This window comes from Tupaia chinensis, unplaced genomic scaffold (assembly GCF_000334495.1).
Source record: "Tupaia chinensis unplaced genomic scaffold, TupChi_1.0 Scaffold000383_1, whole genome shotgun sequence".
Lineage (NCBI taxonomy): Eukaryota > Metazoa > Chordata > Mammalia > Scandentia > Tupaiidae > Tupaia > Tupaia belangeri.
In genome coordinates, this window is record NW_006159885.1 from 1421428 (window position 1) to 1447948 (window position 26521).

Consider the following 26521-nt stretch of genomic DNA (forward strand, 5'->3'; position numbering starts at 1 on the left):
TTTTTTTTTGAGAGATTTTCACTGTAGGGCGCGTGCGCTCGCCAGACAGACAGAGAGAGACATAGAGACAGAAAGCGAGAAATCACCCCCCAGGGGGGATGGTCACGCCGCAATCCCTTCTCCTCCATTCTCCTCTCGGGATCTTGGGCACGCACGCACACGCGCCCGGCGTGAGTTTTAAGCCACCAGGTCCGGGACACGAACCGTGGTCGACTACATGGGAGTCCAGCGACATAGCCATTACGCTAACTGCTGGTTCCCAACATCCCATATTTTTTGTAACCAGTGGAAACAAAGATGCTGGAACAGGGGAAGTAAGAGCCTGAAAAAAACTTTGTTCTTTTCCATGAAAAAGGGAATCTAGTTCTCCTTCTAAACTGTATTAATCTAATTAGAAGAAATTAGTTTCATTTTAGTAACATTTTACATTGCAAAGCTGTTTGGTGGTAGGAGGAGAATGGTTAGGTACTGTCTTAATCATGACTATCTAAAATGTGGTGATGACCAATACTGTCAGACAGGATGTTCTTTTAATTTCTTTCATAACTTTTATCCTTTAGTTAATTAGTAATTACCAAAATAATACATTCCATTTATGGATCTCTGATAAACATTATGTAGTATGTTATAGTGTTTAAAAGCATGGACTTAAGATTATGGGGGGGAGGGGTGGCAGGTGGTGTGGTGGTTACGTCACTGGACTCCCACATGGCGGACTATATAGTTTGAGTCCCAAACCTGGCAACTTGCTTTCTCATTCTCCCTTTCTCTCTCTCTCTCTCAGTCTTTCTCTGGTCAAATTGAAGACTAATAATAAATAAATAAAATAAATAATTCCTAAAAAAAAAAAAAATGACATTGCTGTCTCTGAAGAAAAAGATCATGTGGGTTCACATCCTGCCTTGAATTTGGATCTTAGCTACACTTCCATGCCTGTAAAAGGGGATTATGATAATGCCTCTGGTAGTTGTGAAGATTAAATTAATCAGTGCATGTTAAATTATTGATAATTGTCCTGTCCTGTTCAGTGAATATTAACTAACATTACTGTTTGTTTTCACCATTAATATTTATAAAATGTGATCCATTAATATTTATTTTATGAGGTAGATGTCTTTATGCTGATTTTACTCCGATTTACAGATAAGGAGACATATAGAAGTTACCTCACATTACCAAGCTAGCGAGAGGTAGAGCTGAGTTTCAAATCAGAGGCTCCGATTTCAAAGCCTGCGTCTTACCAAAATAATATATCTTTGTTATTTATTTAAAATTTAAACAATGCACTGGCTTTTGACAGAAAGTGGAAAAATATGGAAGATTTACTGCTGAGTGCGGCAAGCCAGGCTATGAAGGAGAGACATTGTATGTACCCACTTAACATATACCGAATGTCTGCACTCTATGACTGAAACTGATTGACGAACGGTTGTACAAACACAAGAGATGGGTGTGAATGTCAGATGAGGTGTGTGTGGAGGAGTGGGGCCTAACGAAAGACATTTGGAGAAGGGATATGGAGGCAGAACATTGACAGGATGGGGAAATGTGGTGTTATCGGTTGAAGATATTTTGATCAATGGGACTGGGGAGAAATGTTCACATATTGAAATGCTCACATTGTAAGCTAAATAATGCGATTGAATGTATATACAAAAAGAAATAAATTTTTAAAAAGTAGGAAAAAAATAATAGTAATAACAAGTGGAATTAAATACATAAATAATAAAAAAAAAATTAAACAATGCGGGGTCAGCAGATGGCATGGTGGTTTAAGTACTGGACTCCCACACAGCTGACCATGGTTCAAGTCCTGAACCTGGTGGCTTGCTTTCTCACTTTCTTTTTCTCTCTCTCTTTTTCTCTTTCTCTGGTAAGCGTATGTTCCCTATAGCAAATTAAAAAAAAATTATAATGATAATAAATAAAATTAAATAAATAATTTTTTAAGTTAAGTAGTGCAGAGGATAAGAAGTGAAATTTTGAGTACTTTAATGAATGTCTGCAGTTTTTTGTTTGTTTGTTTGTTTTGAGAGAGATTTTTGCTATAGGGCACATGTACTCGCCAAAGAGATGGAGAGACAGACAGTAAGAAATCACCCCCCGGGGGTGATGGCTATGCTGTAGTCCCTTTTCCTTGAGCACACATGCACATGTGCCCAGCATGAATTTAAGTCTCCAGGTCTGGACTCAAACCGTGATCAACTACATGGGAGTCCAGCAACAAAACCAGTATACCATCTGCTGGTCTCATGTCTGCAATTTTAAAGCTAAATGATAATAGAACCTAAGAGTAATATTGGTCACCTCCTCCTATCAACCACTTATTCCCACTCTGAAGAGGAAACTGCTCTCTCTTTTGAGCTCTGTGCCCTGGGGCAGAGGGCACATTACTCACAACAGCACAACTGGCATGAAGGGGCAGGCTGTGTGCTGTGCTTCTTTGGTCCCTCCCTTTGTCAGCTGGGGTCTGTGAAAAAAATTAAGTCCTAATAGCCTAAAGGCATCTTTCATATAAAATGAAGTAGGTATACTTCCATGATCCAAGTGGTACCAGTTATAAACTTTCCTTGGGAGAATTGGGAAGATAGTCACTCCCATCATTATCTGTATTGTGTGGATCCTGGGGAACCCTGGTTGATAAAGGCAGTGACATTAACTGTTGTCATTCTGTAGTGAAGATATAACTCCTGATACCAACATTTTTTCTTTCATCATCCCATTATAATTATAACAATTTTTTACATTGATATTTGTTGTTTGTGTCATTACATTGTATAAATATTAATCACAGTTTAGTCATAGAATATACTATAATTTCATTTTCTTTGTTTTACAACTTAGTGTTTTTCTGAAATTAGTGGAATCTTGGGTTGGGCAGCAGGTGGCATGGAGGTTAAGAAGCTGGATCCTACATGGGCACTGCATGGTTTGAGTCCTGGATCAGCAGCTTGAAAATCATACTGGGCAAACGTGTGCATGCCCAAAATCCCTATAGGAGACTGGAGGAGAAGGGATTGAAATGTGGGCATTCCCCCTGGGGGTGATCTCTCACTTTCTCTGTCTCTCTCATGAATGTGCATACCCTATAGCAAAAATGATTAAAAAAAAAAACACAAAAACTTTGTATAATGGGTTTCTTTAGTTTATAAAACTCAATTTTAATATTTCTTACTTTATATATAAAGTATGTAAAATATATATCCATAACTTATTTACCTTTCTCCTTTTAATGATTACTTAGGTTTGCTACTGTTGAAATGCCAATCTGAGCATCTTTTTACAGACGTAATTGCCTTCTTTCTTTTTTTAAAGAATTATTTTATTTAACTTTATTTATGTATTTACTTATTTTAATTTGACCACAGAGGGACAGAGTGAGATAGAGAGAAAATGAGAAAGCAAGCACCAGGTCTGGGATTCGAACCGCAGTCGGCCATGGAAGACTCTTGTGTCCTTAACCACTACGTCACCCACTGACCCCCCCATAGTTACCTTGTTATGACGGATTTTGTAGGACATTTTTTGGGCATAGAATTCTTGGGTCAGTGAGTATTTGCATTTCATTTATTTATTTAAATTTAAATATAAAACTGCATAGTCTCATTTTCCACTCTTTAAATCACATTAAAAAATTGACAAAGAAAAGCCCTAGGAGATAGGAGGGAGAGTGCACCAATCCAGTGCCTGGGGCAGAGGGCACAGCATTACACACAGCAGCACAACTGGCATGAAGGGGCACACAGTGGGCAAGGTGACACCCTTGATGGTGGCACTGATGGGATGTGGGCCATGAGGCTGGGCATCCAGAGTATTTACATTTTAAATTTTATTAGGTAATATGAACTCATCCTTAAAAGAAATATAAAAAGTCCATGCTGACTTATATCTGGAAAACGTATAACATGATATTTAAGATCATGGATTCTGAAACCATAATCCATGCCCGGTTTTGAATCCTACCTCTTTCATCGACTGGCTGGACGATCTTCAATGCCTTAACCTCTTAACAAAATCCAAAATCCAAAATATTAATAGCTTAAAAACCTCTTTCATTTCCCAGTCTGTAAAATTGATGTGAAAGCATCATCTGCTTTATCGAGTGGTTGTGAGGATTAAACATGTGAAACATTTAGGCATAGACCTGGTTCAGAGCAGAGTAGTACTCTGTCAGTGCTGTTTATTGCTTGGAGTTGCAGGAATCTCACATCATAAACACTATATAGTTTTTCACCAGTTGTCGCTGTGGAGTTAATGGGAATTTCTTAGGAAATCTTTGAGAAATTTTTTAAAACTATATTCTTTAGGAAATACAAATCATGGGTGAAAAATTCCTTGTTACTTTAGTCCACTGTATTCATTTACATTGTCAAAAAAGTCTTTGTAATTTGTTGATTTGTTGTTTTTGTTGCATAGCACTCCTACCAAAGGCATAGAGAACAAAGCTTTTGATCGCAATACAGAATCTCTCTTTGAAGAACTGTCATCAGCTGGCTCAGGCCTGATTGGAGATGTTGATGAAGGAGCAGATTTACTAGGTATGACAGTTCATCTGAAGGAGTATCATACTGTTTTACAATAGATTTTTAAAAATGATTTGTCGAAAATTCTTTAAAATCATGATATAGGGTTGTTGCATCTTTAGAAAATTATGATGAACATCATCTTTGGGGTAATCAGTTTTAAATGAAAGCATTATTGTGTATGTATATGTCTAAAATTTAATTGCATTTAAATTTGTATTTTGAATTCACATAATATTTTTTAGAATTCCTGCTAAATTCCAGAATAGAACAGATATTACATGTAAGGAGCACAGTGTCACATACATAGCAAGTGAGGGGCATGTGTAGATAGAAGAATTTGATTGATAGTTACAGACTTAAATTTTTATTAGGTTTTTGACCTTAAGTAAAAAATGATAATACTTGATTTTCTGATCTTTCACATAGTGTTATATTTTAACTCTATGAGAAATGAACTCATTTTAAAGTTTATTGTTGAGAAAGACATGGTTTGGAAAGAATAATGCATTTATTTGTCTGGTGACATTTGCCAAGTAGCTTTACCTCTCTGGAACTTTAGCTTCTTTGTGTGTCAAATGACAGAGCTGGGACTCTAGTTCAGGGATCCAGCCAACTGCAGCTCTTGGCCTGTACCAGTCAACCTCCCTATGTTTGATGAGGTTTTAGTGCACACATCCAACCGTTTGTTTACTTATCATCGGTGGTCGTTTTGCTCAACAATGGCAGAGTTGAGTCATTTGCAGTAGAGATCATCTGGGCCCAAAAGCCTAAAAATACTTACCCTCTGATTCTTGTATTTCCTTCTGGTATTGATTACATGATTCTGACTCATGTGAATGAGCTTTCTTTGAACTTAAAGCCTTACAGAAATTGAAAGCTTTATAATAAAGGGTTAAAAATGTGTATCTTTGCTTGCTGTTCTCATTGGTGCTGTTTGTCAGTTCTTGTGATGAGTGGAACAACATTGCTTGCATTAATTTATGTTAAATATACCAATCACTAATTTTGTCCTTGATGTTGTGAAGTATTTTAAAATGGAAGCACAGATCTATCTAAATGTGTATCTTGTAAGGGAGAATGAAAATGCTATATATAAATTCCAAATTAACCATTAAGAGACTCCCATCATAGGGTTAGCCCTGTGGCACAGTGGTAATGTGCTGCTCAAGAGAAGCCAGATCCTACATGGCGACCCTGGTTCAATTCCCCAGGATTGTCAGCGTGAAATATACCAGGCATAGGCAAAAGAATGCCCCAGATCTGATGGACAAGAAGGGGATTACAGAATGACCAGACTTTTTGAGAATCCTTCTCTCTGTCTTGCTTTTCGTCTTGCACATGCATATGCCCTGTCATGAGTAAGAGGGGAAAAAGACTCCCACCACTGAAGTCTGAGAGAAAAATTGGAAGAAATTAAATGAAATGCATTCTCAAGGATGGCTAGGAAAGATTAATTCTTAAGGAATACTCTGATTTTTATATTTAAATTCACACTATCTTTTAACATCAAATTAACATGAAAAATTCCTTTTAAGATTTCATCACTTTGGGGACCAGCAGTTGACGTAATGGCTATGTCGCTGGACTCCCAGGTAGTCATCCGCAGTTCGAGTCCCAGACCCAGTGGCTTAAACTGACGCTGGGCACATGTGCGTACGTGCCTAAGATCCCAGGAGGAGAATGGAGAAGGGATTGTGGCGTGGCCATCCTCTTCAGGGTTTTCCTCTCTCTGTCTCTCTATCTCTGGTGGGCACGTGTACCCTAAGGGTAAAACATCTTCAAAACAGAACAGAAACAGAAACAGTCTGTAAACTATTTTTTTCTGTTTTGCAAATATTAATATATTTATCTCTAGTATATTCCAGATTAGAATATTTCAATATATTACCTTAAATTTATTTCTAAAAGAATTATTTAATTTTATTGTTATTATGTATGTTTTAATTTACTATAGGGGATGTGCACTTACCAGAGAGAGAGAGAGAGAGAGAGAGAGAGAGAGAAAGTAAGTTGCCAGGTTGAGAATAAAATTGCAGTCAACCATGGAGGAATCCAGTACCTTAACCACCACGCCACTTACTGGCCCCATAAGTCATTACATTTAAGGTAATAGGGCCGCAGGTGGTATAGTAGTTAAGGCCTGGACTCCCATGTGGTTGACTGTGGTTCAAGTCTCAGACCCCCTGACTTGAAACTCAGTGCTGGACGTGTGTGCCCAAAATCCCCAGAGGAGAATGGAGGAGAGGGGATTGCAGCATGGCTATCCTCCTGGGGTTGGGGTAGAATTATTTCCTACTTTCTGTCTCTGTAGTGAGTGCATGCACCCTATAGCAAAAATCTCTCTCCAAAAAAAAAAAAAAAGAATGACTTAATGCCTATGTGAATACTTGCGGTCAAAGATGGTAAATGAGGCCCAGCTCTGAGGCACAGTCAGTAGCAGACCACATGAGGAGCTGAAGCCACATACTGGCCACACTTTCAGTCCCCAGCCTGGTTGGCCTAGAACTTGTTGGGCTCATGAATGTGTGGCAGGGGTCCTCACAAACGGAGGGCTGGAGGAAGGGAACTGTGGCATGAGCAGGCCCTGTGGAGGGTGCTTCTATCTTCCTCTCTCCTTTTTTCCATTTTGTACTCACGAATGGACTCTATCATCAACTAAAATTAATTAATGATTATCATTTTATTTGAAGATGGTAAATGAAATTTCCAAGGCTCATATTTGTTTCTTGGCTTCTTTTTGCTATATGGTACACGTGCTGCTGAAGAGGGACTAGGAGGTGGGGGACAGTGAGAAATCACCCTCCACGGCGGATGGCCACACTGCAGTCACTTCTCCTCTAGTCTCCTCTTGGGATGCTGGGCACACATGCGTGTATGCCCAGTGTGATTTTCAAGCTGCTGGGTCTGGCACTTGAACCATGCGGCCAGCCATGTTGGATCCAGCATCTTAACCTCCACGTACCTGCTGTCAACCTTGGCTTCTTTTATGTTTAATTCAGTGATAGCAATTGAGGTAATACTGAATAGAATATAGTCAAGCTAATAAAATATTTCTCCAAGGTTTTTTAATTGACTCAGGGTTGATAATTAAGTATTATACATATATTTTTTTCCTGGAGAGGTTTTTGCTATAGGGTGTGTGCACTTGCCAGAAAGAGAGAGAGACAGAAGGAGAAATCACCCCCCAGGGGAATGGCCACGCCACAATCCCTTCTCCTCCATTCTCCTCTTGGGATCTTGGGCACGCACGCACACGCGCCCGACGTGAGTTTAAGCCACTGGTGTGTGACTCGAACCACGGTCGACTATATGGGAGTCCAGCGACGTAGCCATTACGCTAACTGCTGGTCCCCAAGTAAATATTATACATATTTTTTTAAAGAATTATTTATTTGACCACATAGGGACAGAGAAGGGGGTAGAGAGAGAGAGATGGAAAGTGAGAAAGCAAACCACCAGGTCTGGGACTCGAACCGCAACCATGTGGGAGTTCAGCTCCCTTAACCACCAAGCCACCTCCGGCTGTCCCTATTATTTTATATATATATATATATGGAGGCCATTTCTATAATTTTGTTATTCGTTTTTCTATTTACTGGTTTTTTTTTTTGCTGAGAGAGATTTTGCTGAAGGGCATGTGTGCTTGCCAGAGAGACAGAAAGTGAGAAATCACCCCCTCAGGGGGATGGCCACGTGTCAGTCCCTTCTCCTGCATTCTCCTCTTAGGAGTTTGGACATGCACACACATGTGCCTGGTGTGAGTTTTAAGCCACCAGATCTGGAACTCGATCTGCAGTCAACCACATGGGAGCCTAGTGATGTAACCATTACACTATCTGCTGATCCCTCTATTTTATATATTATTATACAACTTTTTTCCAAGATGTTACTTTTTTAAATCATTATTCATAGATGTAGTACTTAGATTATTCTTTTTCTTATTTTAACAACTTAAAAGAGATTACTCTAATAGTTTTTCCTCTTATCCTGATTGGTTTCTCATCCCTTGATCGTATTTTTAGAGACCCTTTTCTTCATATATGTTTGTTACTCACTGTCGATAGCAACACTCCAGAACTTGGAAATCATACATGCATTTATCCTACTCTTGGTATTGTCTTTCTCTTAATTATCTTGTGTATTTGTAACTTAATTACCTCTACTAACTTCTCCCTGTTATCATTTAAATTGGTTAGTTCTTTTCCATTTAAAAATAAAAATACTACCCTCTTCTGGACCTCTATCTTTACTTCCTATCACCTGTCACTCACTCTACTGCCATTTCAAGTCACACTTTTATACAGTATTGATGCAGTGTCTGTTATGTGCCAGGCCCTGTTCTAGTTACTTGTGACATATCAGTGAATGAATAAACTTCTTGAAAATGTGGCTAGTTTAACTGGCAGGACCTCCCCATGCCCACTTGTTCCACCTCCCACTGCCATCTGGTACTTTCCCTCACTCTCCTTGCCTGAAATAATGCTATTTACTGTATCCAGTGGTTCCTAATCAGTTATTTCACTGCTTCTCCATAACCTTTTCCTTGGTGGGCTTCTGTGATGTCAGACTTGCCTGCATTCCTTTTTGCTTCTGACTTCTTTTTATTTGTCTTAGCAGGATCTGTTTCCTGTGTTATCTTTCAAGAAGTCAGTGTTCTTGTTCTAGGCTGGCTTCTTTTTGCAAAATCGTATTCGTTCTCCTTTCTTCATTTTCATGGCTCATTAATCCCAAGTTTTTATCTCTATCTCAGATCTCTCTCTAGAGCCCCAGACTTATTTCTAAACTGCCTAGTAGATACCCCCAAGGTAATCTGAAGAGCTTTAATTGACATGCCTAAGCTCAGTTCACGTCTTCACTGCCCTCTTCCCACGGCTGCTCTTACACAGACGTGTCCTGCTCCCCATCCTAGACCTCTCCTGTTTCCTCAAGCCAGTCCCCAGGCTTGTTTGTTTCTTCTCCTGTGTATGTATACGTTCATCCTTCTTGCCTCTGCTTAAATAACTGTCCTCCAGGAATTCTGTCTTAATCCCCTAATTAAAGCTTAGTTGTTCCTGAAATGTATCCCAGGGCACAGCATTTTATTATGCCACTCATTATGTGCTACCATCAGCTTTTATATTCCTGTCTCCCTGGATGGATTTTAAGCTCAATATGGCCAAGACAGCTACCTCTTTTGCTCACTGTTGTGTCTTTAGCACGTAGCACAGCAACTAAGCAGATGGGATTGGTGAATAGTGCTGCGATTTTATTTCACTTCTAAATCTTATTCTTCTTTTAAGATTAGAAGTCTTTTACAAGAAAACAGAGCACTTTTCAAAAACTGTACATGCAGAACTGTTGAATTGTTGGAAAAGTCATGATCCATTTATGCATGATGCAAAAATGCATTTCTATGCAAAAAATACATCATGATTTTTCTGAAGACCCATTAGATAAGGTGGTGCATACTTTCTCAAGGGACTACCAGATAACTCTGAAGCCCATCTGTGGACCTAGCTTGAGAATTGAGGCTGAAATCCAAATGAAACTTACATGATTTTAAACACTGAAAGGGAACTTTTTTCATGTTTTTAATAGGTTTAGTTTCTGAACATATTAGGCTTGTTTTAAGACTTTAATAGAAATAGAGCCACTTGAAGAAAGGTTTTTCTTATAGCTATAATACATTTTATTAATACATTTCAAAATAAAAAGTTCTAATAATTCTATTGATCATATTTTAAATGAATACATTAGAGTTTAAGAGAATATTCTTCATTGGGAAAATGTAAATTTAATGTGAACTTTAGAAAATACATGATTCTTGTTTATATTTCAGGTTTTTCCCTATTTATAGTATTTACCCATTGTTATGTTTCGTTAATGATTTCTCTACATCTTTCGATTTCTTTGTCTCATCTTTCTCATTTTAAAATAAATGAGTTCTTTCTTTCTGAAAACAATCTAACTGAGATTCTCATTCATTTTTCTCTTGGGCTGCTTACCCAGGGGAATATTCTGGTGTGTATGCTTTTAAATACATTAATATTACTGCTTCTTAAGCAAGGTGTTCTTGGCTGTTCTCATTTGATGCTTTCTCATTTTTTTTTTTCTGCTCAACTTTTTTTTTTTTGCTCTGCATATATTTTCAGCTTTTATACTTATCAAAATGCTTGAGAGTTTACAGCAGACAATTATTAGCAATTTTTTTTAACTGGTCCAAACTCTTATTTCTTCTGTCTTTATAGCTTTATTGAAAAGTAAATATTTGTGTTTACAGCAGACATCTTGTCAAAAATCATATTGGAGTTGGAATTTGGGAACTATATTAGTTGGTCTTTTCTAATTCAGTGTTTGGGGACTACATAGATAGATGATTAAATAAGCTACTTTTTCTAGTATTTAATTCTTCATAGTAGAAATACCCTGAACCTTGAGAATATTTGAGAAAATTTTAATATAGACAAAATATGAGTTCATATGAATATTTAGCATTCTTTGATTTTATTTATTTAAATCATTTGGTTATTACCTTTTTAAAATAAAGGGACATGTAAACTCGTTTGCTTTATGTAGTTTTCTTTAGAAACATTTTCTACTTTACCTGGATTATGAGTATTTTCCCATTGTATATGATTTTTCAACATTAGCTCACAATTTCTTGAGATGAGTGGTGGGTAGGTTTGTTTTGCTTTGGTTTGTGTTTTTTGAGTAGTCTCCCTTAATGTGTTAATTTCATTTCTTCAGTTTCTTATGAGAATCTAGGTCTTATATCAACTATTCTATTAATACATGCCTATCTGGTACTACTTATTAAAATATCAAACATAGTTTTCTAAAGCGACAACTGAACATAGTTATCATTTCATAGGCAGCAATTTGAAGGAAGCTTTATATTACTGACTTGAAGTTTTCAGTCTAATTTTATTCAGTTTTTTATTGTGAGAAAGAATTGGTAAAACACATTTTAGGTGTATCAGAAAGCATCCTAAAACAAAGGAAATCATCTTTATTTCTGTCTTTTGTACATCATTATGCATTAAACCATAACATTGTGATTCTAGGTGTTTTTCATATCATGCATAAAACTTTTTAGATTAGTAATCTATTTTCATGCTGTTTCTTACATAAAACATTTCTTGTTCTTTGTTTTTGCTTTACATGGAATGCATGGGCTTTAAGACCATAATTTCTTTGGTAAGGTTTCATCTGCCTTGGGGTTCTGTCTTTCTGCCTGTTCTCTATTAATAATACTTCATGTTTAGGCAAAAGCCTATTATATTAGCACTGAATGCTGTTCTTTTCATCCCCCTAAATCATGCCACTTTTTGACAAAGTCTTAATCCTTTAAAAGTATTATGTATTAAAATATGAGGAATAAAATACAGACGTAACAGATATAAAGAAGTGGCCAAGAAAATCATTATCCTTGTTTTGTAATGGATAATTATTTATAAATTTATAATTCATACAGATAGATAAGTCAAATGAAATTATAGACAAAATAAAACTACAAAAAGACAAATAAAATTTATAAAATAAAAATTTGGCCATAGAATTTTAAATTATAAATATATGTATAAATTTGAATATGTTTATTTTCAAAGTCTATTCTTTTTCTTTTGATAGGAATGGGTCGCGAAGTTGAGAATCTTATATTAGAAAATACACAACTTTTGGAAACCAAGTAAGTATATACAAAATTTTAACAAGGAACAGAGAATACTGGATTTTCTTTTTGTCAGAGTCAGTGATTTTCCTCAGTTTAACACTGCAGTCCTACTATTGCATCTTGCCCCCTTCTCTGCACATGTACACACACACACACACACACACACACACACAAGTCTTTGACAGGACCTACATTGCCCTCATGGATATGTTTCATTGCTCTGCTCTATTTTTGTTTTTCAGAAACAAATTTTCATCCAAATACCCATGCCCGTCTCTTAACCTTGTGAATGTGTCCTATGCTTTGTTTTGCTCCCTTCTGAGATTTGTCTGTTTTCTTTTCTTTTTTGGAGAGGTTTTTGCTATAGGGTGCGTGTGCTTGCCAGAAAGATGGAGAGAGAGAGACAGACAGAAAGCGAGAAATCACCCCCCAGGGGAGATGGCCACGCTGCAATCCCTTCTCCTCCATTCTCCTCTCGGGATCTTGGGAACGCACATGCGCCCAGCGTGAGTTTCAGTTACCAGGCCTGAGACTCGAACTGCAGTTGACTACATGGGAGTCCAGTGACATAGCCATTATGCCAACTGCTGGTCCCGAGATTTATCTATTAACTCTTCTTGGTTTCCTTTATTTCTACACAAATGTTTTGATCCATATTCAACCCACCTCTTCAGAGCTCTCTTCTATAGCTATACATTCTTGGATACAATTTGTGAAGTCTAGTCCCTCAGACACACTGGAATCTTGTTTAGTTGTACGGATCTTAGTTAGGTTGAAAAGAATGGGTTTTAGGGTAATTTGCAGTATTAGAGAACTTTGCAAGGTCAGAGAGCCATAAAAGGTCCTTTACCTGCTATACCAAGTGAGCTGAACCTTCAATATTTTACCCCTTCGCTTTCTTTGTAATTTAGATTTTTTTTCATTAATTACTGTAGGTAACCTCAAGAAATAATTTTACTTTATTGATTCGGTAATTTTTTTTTTCAGAACTTGTTAACAATAGTAACCTTATAAATATGTTATTTTAAAAGTTTAATCTTTTTAAAAATGTTTTATTTTAAGGTTTTTGCCATAGGGTATGTGTACTTGCCAAAGAGACAGAAGGCAAGAAATCATCCCCCAAGGGAGATGGCCGCACTACAATCCCTTCTCCTTCACTCTCCTGGGATTTGGGGCACTCACACACTCTTGCTTGGTGTGAGTTTTAAGCTGCCACGTCCAGGACTAGAACTGTGATTGGCCATGTGGGAGTCTAGCACCTTAACCGCTGTGCCACCTGCTGGCCCTCAAAGTTTAATTTTACTTCATTCTTTATTTAAACATTTTAAAAAATAATTATTTAATTTTATTAATTATTACTATTATTTTTAAATTTGCCAGAAACAGAGTGGGGGAGAGTGAGAAGGCAAGCCACCACATCCAGGGTTCAAACCACAGTCAGCCATGTGGGAGTCCAACACCCCAACCATACCACTGGCTGGCCCCTTCTGACTTTTTATTAATTGGTGGTCTGCCTTGCTTTATCCACTTATTCATACTTTTTTTAAAAAAATAGGTTTATTTTCTATTAGTTATTTCACATAGACTTCAAGAAACAAATTAATGACAATGATTTCAAAATGCACTCCCTGGATTGAATAAATAGCCTTTACAATTATTACCTAATCAATAACTAGAAATGTGTGTAGACACTAAGTCAGCTAATAAGTAAAATTAGCATGTAAACTATAAACCTTCAGGATGGGGACCATGCACGATCAGTGAAGTCACTGTGCCGTGTTTTTTTGATAACATGATTCACGTTGCTTCAATCACAGGTACATCCATTGCGAGAGTCAGACCGTGGGTGCTAACTTAAAACAATGATCTTTGTTACTTTAAAAGAAAACTCAGTTTAATACAAAGAAATTGAAGATTTCAGGGCCCTTGATCAGAAGTTTTTGATGCTTGTTGTACTACTTTGGGGTAGAATAAACATTCAAGTAAGGCTAAGAAGAGTTGCCTTCACCCACTGAAGACATGATCTAGGCAGTCTGTAAAAGCTAGCTGGCCATCAGGATGTTACCAATACAGGATTCTATAACAGCGCTGACATTTGAAAAGCCTTAGCCAGAGTTACAAAAACAAAACATCTAGAGTAACAGTTAACAAATACAAGCATAACTTGTTTTTTTGCCTTCTATAGATAATTGTTTTTGAAATGCTAAAAGTAGGTTCCAACTGTGGTTCATTCTTGGCAGGACGAGCTGCAGACACATGGGATGATCTACTGATTTACCTTCTCAAAGTACTTTTTGGAAGCAGCCAGACTTGGCTTAATTGTGGGAGAATCTGGTGTCTAATTTGCTGGGCAGACTTCATGGCTTTCCACAAACTGGAATGCCTTCACCAAGCAGAGGGTCTCTTCCACACTTCGGCCCACTGGAAGATCATTGACACTCAGGTGCTTGATGACTCCATTGGGGTCAATTATGAAGAGACCTCTTAGTGCAAGACCAGGACCTTCTAACAACACACCGTAGTCTCGAGAAATTTGTTTAGTTAAAACCGCCATTCTTCCTTGGTGTGTTTATCCAGGCAAGATGGCTAAAGTGGGAGTCCACGGAAACTGCCACAACCTCACAATTCATGTCATGAAATTCATTCGCTTTGTCACTAAAAGCAATAATTTCTGTAGGACACACAAAGGTGAAATCCAAAGGACAGAAGAAAAGCACCAAGTATTTCCCCTTAAAATCATCAAGGCTTAGGTCTTTGAACTCTCCTTTGACAACAGCTGTACCCTTGAAATAGAGTGCATGCTGGGTGACAGCAGGGGCCTGGTAGGAGGAACTGGTGCTAAAGGCAGACTTCGCTTGTCCAGAACTAGACCACAATAGGTTTGTCAGGCACATTCTTCCAGAAGCAGCAGGTCTAAGGGTTGCAGAGGCAGAAATGCCCCAAGGAATGGTGCTCACATGGTGGGCCGAGGCCCAGAGCAACCTTCCCACAGCTGCAGCCATCTTCAGCGCACGGGAGCTCCACTTATTTGACACTTTTTAAAAATAATTATTTATTTAATTTTATTCATTACTATTATTTAATTTGCTTTAGGGTACATGTGCTCACCAGAAAGAGAGAGAGAAAGAGAAAGCAAACTGCCCTGTTTGGGACTCAAACTGTGGTCCACCATGTGCGAGTCCAGTGCCTTAACTACCACACCACCTGCTGGCCCTAATCCACTTATTCTTGCTTTGATGAGTTGAAAGAATAAAAGCTTTGACCATTGCTTTGTGTTCTTTTTGCCTTCACCTACAAATGACGTCAGGTAGAGTGTTTTGAAACACTGTTATTCAGCTTTATGACTGTACATTTACTTTATCCTTCAAAGGAATAAACTCAAAGATGGAAAGAATATTTTTAATGATCACTTGAAATACGTGTTTTTTAGAAACGCTTTGAATGTAGTGAAGAATGATTTGATAGCAAAAGTGGATGAACTGACCTGTGAGAAAGATGTGCTGCAAGGGGAATTGGAGGCCGTAAAACAAGCCAAACTGAAGCTAGAGGAAAAGAACAAAGAACTAGAGGAAGAGCTTAGGAAGTAAGTTTTGACTGTTCTAAATTAAACTGTTTTTGCTGTCGTGCCGCAAAGGGGCTGCAGGTGTAACCCCTAGAACGAAGCTTCAGCCTTCTCAGGCCAGGAAGCTCCAAGAGCTGTGTGTGATCAGGTGAAGGGTCTTGGCCAGTTGCCTCTGCTGTGAGCATGCTCCAGCATGTACCAGCCTGTCATCCATCTATCATTCGTTGTGATTGTCATGATGGGGAAAGAGAACTGTTTGATAATAAGGAGATTAAAAACATCGACTATTTTTCATCCTATCCCCGCCCCCCGCCCCCCGTGTAAACTGATATATTGTAATGTTTCCCTAAGTGAAAGTAGCTAATATCCTGTTTGAAAAAAGAAAAATAATACTTTAGTAGTAAAATTATTGACCTGCTCTTTTGTCCTTTGAAAAGATGAACTCAATTCAAATAACGTGTTCTTTTGTCTCTTCCCAACTAGAGCACGTGCAGAAGCTGAAGATGCAAGACAAAAAGCAAAAGATGATGATGATGTAGGTTTACGACTTCAGCCTTTTTTTTTTTAACCTTACCACATTTTGGTATTTGCTAATTAAGGTAGTAAAAGATTTTTAAAAGATATGTTTATGATCATGATCACAGCTTTCCGGCTGTGCACAGTGTGTTCATGTTTTCCTCTGTGGCTCTGCTCTGACCTGCTCACATGTTTAAGGACCAACTGGGACATTTTGGGATTTTTATTGTTTGTTTTGTTTCCATTTTGATTTAGAAATGTGAAAGGTATTAGTAATAAGAATTGTATAACAGTATTAAACATCAACATATGAACTTTGCTAGTCATTACACCTATATTGTTGTCAACATAAATACAAAAGAATTAATATGAGCTTCTTTCTTCTTTCTGGTATTAGCACATTGGTTATACTGGTGGTAGTTAAGTTACCGTCTTTTGTGTGTGTGTGTTTGTTTTTTTTTTTTAAGATTTTTGGCATAGGGCATGTGCACTTGCTGGAGAGGGAGAAATAGAGGAACACAGAGAAAGGGAAAGTAAGAAATAACCCCTCAGGGATGGCCATACCACAGTTCCTTCACCTCCATTCTCCTCTTGGGGTTTTGTGTGTGTGTGTGTGCGCACACACACACACACACACACACACACTCCCAACATGATTTTCAAACCACCAGGTCTGGGACTCAAACCATGGTCACCCAGCACCTTAACCACTATCCCACCTGCTAGCCCCTAGATTATCATCTTATAACAGGCATTTGTAGGTCACAGGTCGGATTTTAGGTAGATGGATAAGCCTGAATAGAATCCCATGATGTCCTTTCAGGTTCTTTGTGTTTTTGATATAGTATTTGATATGTACAAACATATGTGTAGCATATGTAAGTTATGACTAATAGTAAATTAACATTACCTATCACCTGGAACGAACATTGAAATTTAAATTTTTTTTTTTTTTTTTTTGGCTATAGGGCGCATGCGCTCTCCAGAAAGACAGAGAGAGACAGAAAGCAAGAAATCACCCCCCAGAGGGGATGGCCACACCGCAATCCCTTCTCCTCCATTGTCCTCTCGGGATCTTGGGCACGCATGCACATGCTCCCAGTGTGAGTTTAAGCCCCTGGCTCCGGGACTTGAACCATGGTCAACTACATGGGAGTCCAGCGACATAGCCATTACGCTAACTGCTGGTCCACACAAATATTGAAATTAACCAGAGCTTCTCACCTCTGGTTCCCCCAAAGAAACCACTATTCTGTATACATCATTTGCTTAACTTTTAAGAAATTATTATTTGATCATAATATATATATATATCCCTACAAAGTGTGTGTTTTCATTGTCTGTGTGCTTTGTACTATATTTAGTCTTCAAGACTTAACTTCTTTTACTCAGAATTATGTTTTCAAGACTCATCAATGTTGACATATAATACTGCAGTTTATTTATGTTCATTGCTTTGTAACATCTCCTTGTATGAATATTCTACCATGTGCGTATCTCTTTTTCCTGATAATGAATATTTAGGTTGTTTCAGCCTTTTGTACAAGAAACAGTGCTATTGTTAGAACCACTATACTACAGGTCTCCTGGCATGTAGAAACAAGAGTTTGTCAGGGGTTTATATCTAGTCATGGAATTTCTGTGTAAACTTAAGAGCCTTTACTATTTGTTACTTAGTGTAGCTTTATTTATTTCATCCATGAGAGGGGGGAGAAACAGAGAAGCAACTCCAGCAGTATCCCCGGGCTGTAATCACCCCTAGCCTCAGCCAGCCCAGGTCTTGGTGCATGCGTTGGCATACTCAGTGAGCTTCTGGGAAGGAAACCAAAGACCCTTCCCACGTGGGTCCTGCCGTGCCACTGCGGTGCCACTGCCTGGGCCTGTTTAGCTTTTGTTTAAAGGAAAGGCCAAGTTCTATGGCATAGGGGCCAAAGAGGAGGACCGTTCCGTGAAGCATAGTCTTTCTTTTTGTCTCAAGCAATTGGGACAATCAATTCCTTGATCCCTGCAATTAGACCTGTGTTCCTCCCCAGAAGAGAGTTTAGAGATCAGTAGAAGCTGACTTATTTTAACTCCACCTGCACATCCTCTGTTCTAAGAATAATTCTGGTTAATACAGTTCTCTCTATCTTGTTACATTTCCTTTTTTTAAAAGTTCATTCACTTAGTATTTTCTGGAGAGGCAGGCAAGCCCCAATAGCGTCTCTAGGCTGCAATCTACCCCTGCTCACAACCAGCCTAGATCTTGGGCATGTGCACGCACACCTAGCATGCTCAGGGAGGTCCCAGGATGTGAACCAAGGACCTTTCCCATGTGGGTCCAGTTGTGTTACTGCTGCACCACTGCCTCACCTCTTGCATTTTTTGGGGTATTTTAGTGACTTACATTGGGCACCTTAATAACTAGGCAGTACATTTTTACCTTTTGTGCTGGCCTTGGGTGTGTATTACGGAGATAAGTGAACTTCTTTTGTAACTAATTTGCAACCATTTTAATGTTGGAAAAACATTTCCAACTGAAATTTATAAGATCATATTAAATCTGTATTGTATAGTTAAGTTTTTGGGTATTAGTTAAAATCTGTACTATTCTTGCATAATAGCTTCATTTATCTGTATTTATATTCTGAAATTACATTATCTACCTCTTTTTAGTCATAACTATCTAAATTTCTTTGTTGGTTTTATTTTTATAAGGCCATTTTTCTTAAGCTGTCCATTAGGTTAGAAATAAAGGAATGGGGGTGCCAAGAGTGGTGCAGCAGTAAAACACGATGTTCTGTGAGTCAGTTCCCAAGGGAGGTCTCTCAGTTTGAGACAGAGACCTGAGTATGTGTGCACAGGCTTGCCCATCTGGGGCTAGCTAAAGGCTGGGGGTGGATAGTGGTGTCAAGACCCTGTTGGGGGTGCTGTCTCTCTCTGTCTCTATCTCTTTCTTGCTCATGGGAGAAAATAAATAATTGCACTTTGTTTTTAAAATTAAGAAATGTTTAAAAGCTTTAAAGATTTTTTCCTAAGTCCGAGGTTAACATCAAAATATGTGTAGACTTGCAGAGTGATCTGTAGTTGTCTTGTCATTGTAGAGTGATATTCCCACTGCCCAGAGGAAGCGGTTCACTAGAGTGGAAATGGCCCGTGTTCTCATGGAAAGAAACCAGTACAAGGAGAGACTGATGGAGCTTCAGGAAGCTGTTCGATGGACAGAGATGATACGGTTTGTATGAGATGAACTCTGGTGTTTTCGTACTGTTGCTCCTTCAGAACTGGAGCCCTTTGGTGTGTGTGTGTGGTTGGGGGGGAGTCCAAGTCCCTTGCTGTCTTTGTTAGGAGAGACTTTCTAACGTGGAGCTTGGAATTATTAACAGGACATGATCAAATTGGGGTCTTGCAGGGTAGACTTTCTAACGTGGAGCTTGGAATTATTATTAGAACATGATCAAATTGGGGTCTTGCAGGATGTTTCCACAACCTCTCACAGGCAGTTATTACTTCGGAGAGACAGTGAGTTTTCAAAAGAACATAGATGTTAATACTACTTTCACAATGTTGTCAAAAATCACTATTTCATATACAACACAGAAAAATAAATTATCTTTAGTCATTGCCTTCCCTCGAAATACTTTTGCTTGATTTCCTCCCTCCTTTCTGTCAAGCAAAATGGACCTACTTTCCTTTGACGGCTTTCAGTCAGTTGGCTCTTAAATCTTTTTAATACTGCCATCTAATGGTCAGGTTATCAGCAGCACGATTCTTCTAATTTAGAAAGAGCTCATGAAAAGTTTATAAATTAGTGCACCCCTTCCCGTTTATTCATATTTTCCAGTTTTAATTGCAGATTCAACACTACCAGTACACAGTGATACATTGTTTTTAAGTTTATAAACATATTTTTCAAACTTTTTAATTTTCTTGCCATTACATATTTTAACAATTTGTAAACAATTTATATATTCTTTATCAATATAATACTAGAACACAGTTTTTTGTTATTTTGGATATTTTTTTCTTTGTTTTAAAAATTATTTAATTCCATTGTTATTTTTTATTATTTTTTTTCTTGGAGAGGTTTTTGCTATAGGGCATGTGCACTCACCAGAAAGACAGAGAGAGACAGAGAGATAGAAAGCAAGAAATCAGCCCCACCCCCCAGGGAGATGGCCACGCACGCAATCCCTTCCCTTCCATTCTCCTCTTGGGATCTTGGGCACACACGCACACACGCCTGGCGTGAATTTAAGCCACCAGGTCTAGGACTCGAACTGCGGTTGACTACGTGGGAGTCCAGCGACATAGCCATTACGCTAACTGCTAATCCCTTTTAAAAATATTTATTAAATTTTATTCATTCATTCATTCGTTATTATTTTTTAAAATTTGACCAGAGAGGGAGAGGGAAAGCAAAAAGCAAGCCACTAGGTCCAGGACTGTAACCATGGTCAGACATGTGAGAATACAGCACCCTTAACCACCACACCACCTGCTGGCCTCTGTTTTGGGTTTTTAATATGCTAGAGAGCCCATATGCTTACTGGAGTCGGGGGGAGGATTAAGAAAGCACCCCTCACAGGGGTTAACCATGTCTCAGTCCCTTCTCCATTTCTCCTTTTGGGATTTTGCGCATGCATTCCCACATGCCCATTGTGTTTCTCAAGCCACTGGGTCTAGGATGGGACCCACGCAGTTAGCCATGGGGGGATACACATGCCTTAAGTACTGTGCTACTGGAATGAAGTAATTTTTTTGGAGAGATTTTTTTTGTTACAGTGTGTGTGTGCTCACAAAAAGACAGGGACAGATGGAAAGTGAGAAATCACCCCCCTAGTGGGGATGGGAATACCATAATCCCTTCTGTATTCTCCTCTCAGGATTTTGGGCACTCCGCACATGTGCCTGGAACAAGTTTTAAGCCACCAGGTCTGGGACTCAAACCAGTCAACTGCATGGGAGTCCAGCAATGTAACCATTACACCATCTGCTGGTCTCTGAAGTATTTTGTTTAGCACATTTACAATTTTTCTTTTTTAAAAACAATTAGGGACTAGTAGTTAACATAATGTCTCTGGGCAAACATGTAGTTGACAGTGGTTTGAGTCCCAGACCCGGTGGCTTAAACTCACACCAGGTACATGTGCTTACATGCCCAAGATCCCAAGAGGAGAGTGAAGAAGAAGGGATTGCAGCATGGCCTTTCCACCCCTCCCCTACCCCCCCCCCTCCCCGAAGTGATTTCTTGCTTTCTGTCTCTCTTCTTCCTTTGTCTTTCTGGTAAGCACACGTGCCCTATGGCAAAAACCTCTCCAAATAAAAAAATATATATTATTTATTTTAAAATTTTGCTATAGGGTATATGTGCTCACCAGAGAAAGACAGAGAGAGAGAGAAAGGAAAAGTGAGAAAGCAAGCCACCAAATCTAGGACTCGAACCACAGTTGGCCATATGGGATTTCAGTGCCCTAACCGCCATGCCACCTGCCAGCCCCATATGTTCTAATGAGGTTTTGCTTCCCCCTTATTGATAATATCTTCAATTTCTTCTGAGATCTTTCCTTTATAGTCATTTGGTTTTATTGCTTTTAACTTGTTTTGATACTGCATTGGCAAATCATTGTTGTTGTTATTTTTTGAGAGGTTTTTGCTATAGGGCATGTGCACTCGCCAGGGAAACAGAAAGGGAGAAATCACCCCCCAGGGGGATGGCCACGCCACAATCCATTATCCTCTTGGGATCTTGGGCACATACGCACATGTGCCCAGTGTGAGTTTAAGCCACCAGTTCTGGGACTTGAACTGTGGTCGACTACGTGGAAGTCCAACGACAGAGCCATTACGCCAGCAGCTTATCCTGAAACCATTTTCTTTTGCACCCATACAAATAACCATCTTATACTCTGGTGATGGGGGCACACTCTCATAATGTCATCTGATAACTTTGACAAGTTATTTCTGTCCCTTCTTGAGTTGAAACTTGAACTTCTTTTTTTTTTTTTTTTTGAAACTTGAACTTCTATTAGGACATACATTCCACTTTTAACTCCTTGCCTTGAACTCCATGCAATTAAAACATTCAGTAAACTCAGTGTGTTCCTTCTATGCGAAAGAAGCTGTACATGCCTTTGCACCTGCCTGTCTCCTTTTAAAGACTGATCAGACCTGCAGGTGGGCCACGCAATAGAACGTGGCCTAGGGGTTTCGGAGGTGGATCCTCTCTGTCAGCAGGTTGCTGCCGTAGGCAAAGTACAGAAAGCTCTCCTCTTGGTTGCAGCCCGAGGTCACCATGTCCCACAAACGCCTGCACCGCCCTCAGGTCTAGAGCTAGGGGATCAGGAGCAGAGAGTGAGCGCAGCGCAGCAGAGCAGCTGGCAAACCCGGCCCACTGATCGCTGTGATGCCACCTCCCAGCTAGGGAGCACACTGGAAGTGTGCCATATTTTATAATTTTGCTAGAATTATAATTGCTTGTAGCTGCTGAGAAGGAAGGAAATCAGTACTTTTCTTAAAAAAAATTTTTTTTTTTAAATTTTATTTAATTTTCTATAGTCACTAGAAAAAGAAAGCAAGAAAAGAAAGCCATCAGGTCCGGGACTTGAACTGCAGTCGGCCATGTGGGAGTCCAATACCTTAACCACCATACCACCTACTGACCCCAGGAAATCAGTTTTCTAATCTTTATTTGTTAAGTAAGGAAATTGACTTTCTAAGAAGTGTATTCTTAACTGTAGCATTGAATGGATATTAAAATGTGAATCAATATTTTTAGAACTGAAGACATATAGTCAAGTTCCATTTTCTTTGCTCTTTTTAACTCTAGCAGCCAAACCACTACTTTTAACTGGAAGAATTGAAAGATCTTTTTAACTTAGTCCTTTTAAAAAGGTAACAAAAGGGTTCTTATAGTGATGACAGAATCCTTTACTAAATCAATTTGAAATATCTTGTTTTCTGAAATGTTGAATTATCTGGCAATCTAGCTTATTCTTTTCTCTTTTCCTGATCATCTTTCCAGTGATTGAAATGTTTTAGTCTTGTGAAAAATGGCCCTTCAGAACAATAAAATTACAAGCTATTTTATAAGAATTCAGGTATAGTATCATGGAAATCTTCATGTAAAGAGAGATTTATAAGGTGATGTTTTGATAAAACAGAATTTGAGGATGTCGTTTTATTTTTACTTTTATTTATTTATTTATTTATTTTAGTTTTGCTATAGGATGTGTGCACCTTCCAGAGAAAGATGGGGGTCAGAGTGAGAAATCACCCCCCCAGGGGGGATGGCCATGCCACAGTCCCTTCTCCTCCATTCTTCTCAGGGTTTTGGGTATGCACACACACACTCATGCATGGCATGTTTTTTAAGAGGCCAGGAAAGTCAGCCATGTACGGTTAGCTGCCTTAACTGCCACACCACTTGCTGACCCAAAAATATCTTTTTTATAAAAGTAATTTAAATGTCAACATTCAGGCATGTTGGCTATCTGGCCAGCACAGATAACAATTTCCTATCAGTTGGCTGAGCTCTTTGAGGGATGGATGGTATTTTATTTATCTCCGTAGATCTATTAACACACGGCAGATCAAAGTGACCATTTACTAAATTTAATGTATGTCTCTCCTGTGTGTATCACATGAACTTCTTAGGTCCATTGTTTTTCAGATTAAAAGCTAGAACACCTCACTGATAACATTCTTCGTTTCTTTCTTTACTTTGTCTCTTTTTAATGTAGGGCATCACGAGAAAATCCAGCCATGCAGGAAAAAAAAAGGTCAAGCATTTGGCAGTTGTAAGTATCTAAAACAAATAATGACATTAGGCAGCACTTTGGGACAGGAAGGTTATAATCAGAATTTATTTTTAAGAATGATTTCATGTCAGTTTTCTTTCTTTTTAAATTGTGGATAAATAGCTAAACTGAACTTTTTCTTTTTGCTATATAGTGTGCCAGCTCGGTAAGACTGTTCTCAAGGACAGAAAATGTGCTCTTGTAAGCTGCATCGTGTTGGTTATGCATTTGGTGGAATCCTCTGCCAAACTGAGTGAAATAATGGGGATTATTTATAGAGTTTATGCTGCCTAAATCCCCATTAAATAAGCTACGGAGTCACTAGTTGTGTGATTATAAGGAACATTATATGAAGATGAAAAATTTAATGTTTGTGGGGCTTAAATAGAATATGTATGTGTTGGACTTGAAATATAAAAATGCTTTTTTGGGTCAATCTGCTATTTAATAGTTTTTTTTTTTTTTCAAGTAGATATGAGTAGTTAACTTAAATTGAGCTTAATCAGAAAATGTATAAGATGTCTGTTAGCATGATAATGTGTTCTAGTATTTTATTATAGACCATTTTTAGAACTGACTGTGCTGAGCTTCTGTTCAAATCACCCTGCCTGCCGTAAATAAGCTTGCTGTTTAGCAACCACTCTTATGTCAAGTGAGAGTTAGTTAAAGGAACTGTTTTATTTTGATTATTCAATAGGAGAAGTCCATGTACTCAAGGGCTTCTTCCTTTCATTGTGGAAGTTGCTAATTAAGAGACACCTGCCATTCTGAATAGATAGTTTCTCTCCCCCGAATGTCTGCGTGTGGCTGTGAGTTATTGCCAAGGCTGCAGCATGTGACTACAAAAGCTGTTTTATGCCACTTTTTAACTCATTGCCCTGTAAAATCACCCTGGACTTTTCTTGAGCATAAGTCTTTTGGAAAATCATGAATTATTCTCCACAATACATGTGATACCACAGACACACACTCTTTTTTGTCTTTCTAGTTTTAGTCGACTATTCAGCTCTTCAAGTAATACTGCAAAGAAGCCTGAACCCCCTGTTAATCTGAAATACAATGCCCCCACCTCTCATGTTACTCCTTCTGTCAAGAAAAGAAGCAGCACCTTATCTCAGCTCCCGGGGGATAAATCCAAAGCCTTTGATTTTCTTAGCGAAGAGTAAGTATTTTACAGACTAATGGTTATACCTCCAATGATTTTAGTATAGTAGTTCAGGATACTTGCTCCTTGTCAGATCTTCTGTAAGGCTTCAGATAAATGTGTGTGTGTGTGTAAATACAGCCTTGCCATTGTCCCCAGACTGGTCTCAAGCTTGTGATCCTCCTGTGTAGCCTGCCAGGTAGCAGGGATTACAGTCATGGGCTACTTACCTGGCCAGGGTTCACATACATAATGGAACTATTTCTGTAACTTGGCTGCCTTTAAGTAAATGAGTTATAGTCAAACTTCTTATGAAAACTGCATTCTACAGTTTTTATTAAATAGAAAGGGTTTGTTTTTAAATGCCTCATTTTGCTGGTGTGACAGTATTGATAAATATTAGTTGCAGTGTTAAAGCTTATATAAGTCTTTACCCCAAATGTTTGAACATTTCCTTTGGTGTCAGAAGTACTTGGTTTCCTTTTATCGCTCTGCTGGACAAATTAATCTCCCAGAGCTCCAGCTTCTCTGCCTATAAAACAAATATGATACCTTGTTTTAAAGGTATTAAGATTATACAGTGTTTGTAAAGTGTTTGGCATATAATATAGGTACATTTGTTAACTATGGCATACATAGCAAATCACAAAAATTTAAATGGCCAAAAGAAAGTTATTTTCAGAATATTTTACTCTGTGGCTCCAAAACTTACTGAGAGAATTTACATTTTTCTCTTTGAAACAAGTTAATGGGACTTCATATTTAACTTGTATTATCTTCCTCAGCAGTTACTGTTTTATTGATCTTTTAGTCATTTCTTGGCATTAGGAAATTCTCAGTAGGTATTTGTTAAGTGAACAAAAAAAGAAGAGATGAAATACTTAAATTTTCCCTTTTATATGGCCAGCATCTGAAACTTAATAGAAATTTGATGGCTGATGATTTAATTTAATATAAATGGCTACTTGCTAACTTGGTGAAGCTTGGGCACTGTATTCACTGCCCAAACTTAGAAGCAACAGCTTTAGTGCACTTTTTGAAAGAGCTATTGTAGTCTGAATAAACTAACTTGAAATGATGTCAATTTTTTTGTTATTTTTGCTATTTTAGCAAGAGAGGGAAGATAAAGCTATTGTTCTATTCACTTAATCTAGAAAAGACATCTCTTTTCCTTTTAGAACTGAAGCTAGTTTAGCCTCACGTAGAGAACAAAAGAGAGAACAATATCGTCAGGTGAAGGCCCATGTTCAGAAGGAAGATGGCAGAGTGCAGGCTTTTGGCTGGAGTCTGCCTCAGAAGTATAAACAGGTAATGTGTGATTGGGGCAGAGCGTCCTGGGGGCAA

The 26521-nt window shown here is 38.4% G+C and overlaps 1 protein-coding gene and 1 pseudogene across 7 annotated transcripts in view; one reads left to right on the forward strand and one right to left on the reverse strand.

Moving 5' to 3' along the window:
* The window catches only part of SPAG9 (sperm associated antigen 9), a gene marked incomplete at its 5' end in the record, with an annotated part of 180165 nt that overhangs the window by 117226 nt on the left and 36418 nt on the right, over positions 1-26521 (forward strand). For 4 of the 7 annotated variants that reach the window (XM_014589815.2, XM_014589818.2, XM_014589816.2 and 1 more), the window contains 8 exon segments: positions 4417-4538; positions 12135-12192; positions 15608-15760; positions 16223-16274; positions 19339-19469; positions 23977-24033; positions 25022-25195; positions 26356-26485. In XM_014589815.2, coding sequence (XP_014445301.1) covers positions 4417-4538; positions 12135-12192; positions 15608-15760; positions 16223-16274; positions 19339-19469; positions 23977-24033; positions 25022-25195; positions 26356-26485 — 877 coding nt within the window. 7 annotated transcript variants of the gene reach the window in all.
* Positions 14397-15221, reverse strand: LOC102478761 (thioredoxin-dependent peroxide reductase, mitochondrial pseudogene; annotated as a pseudogene).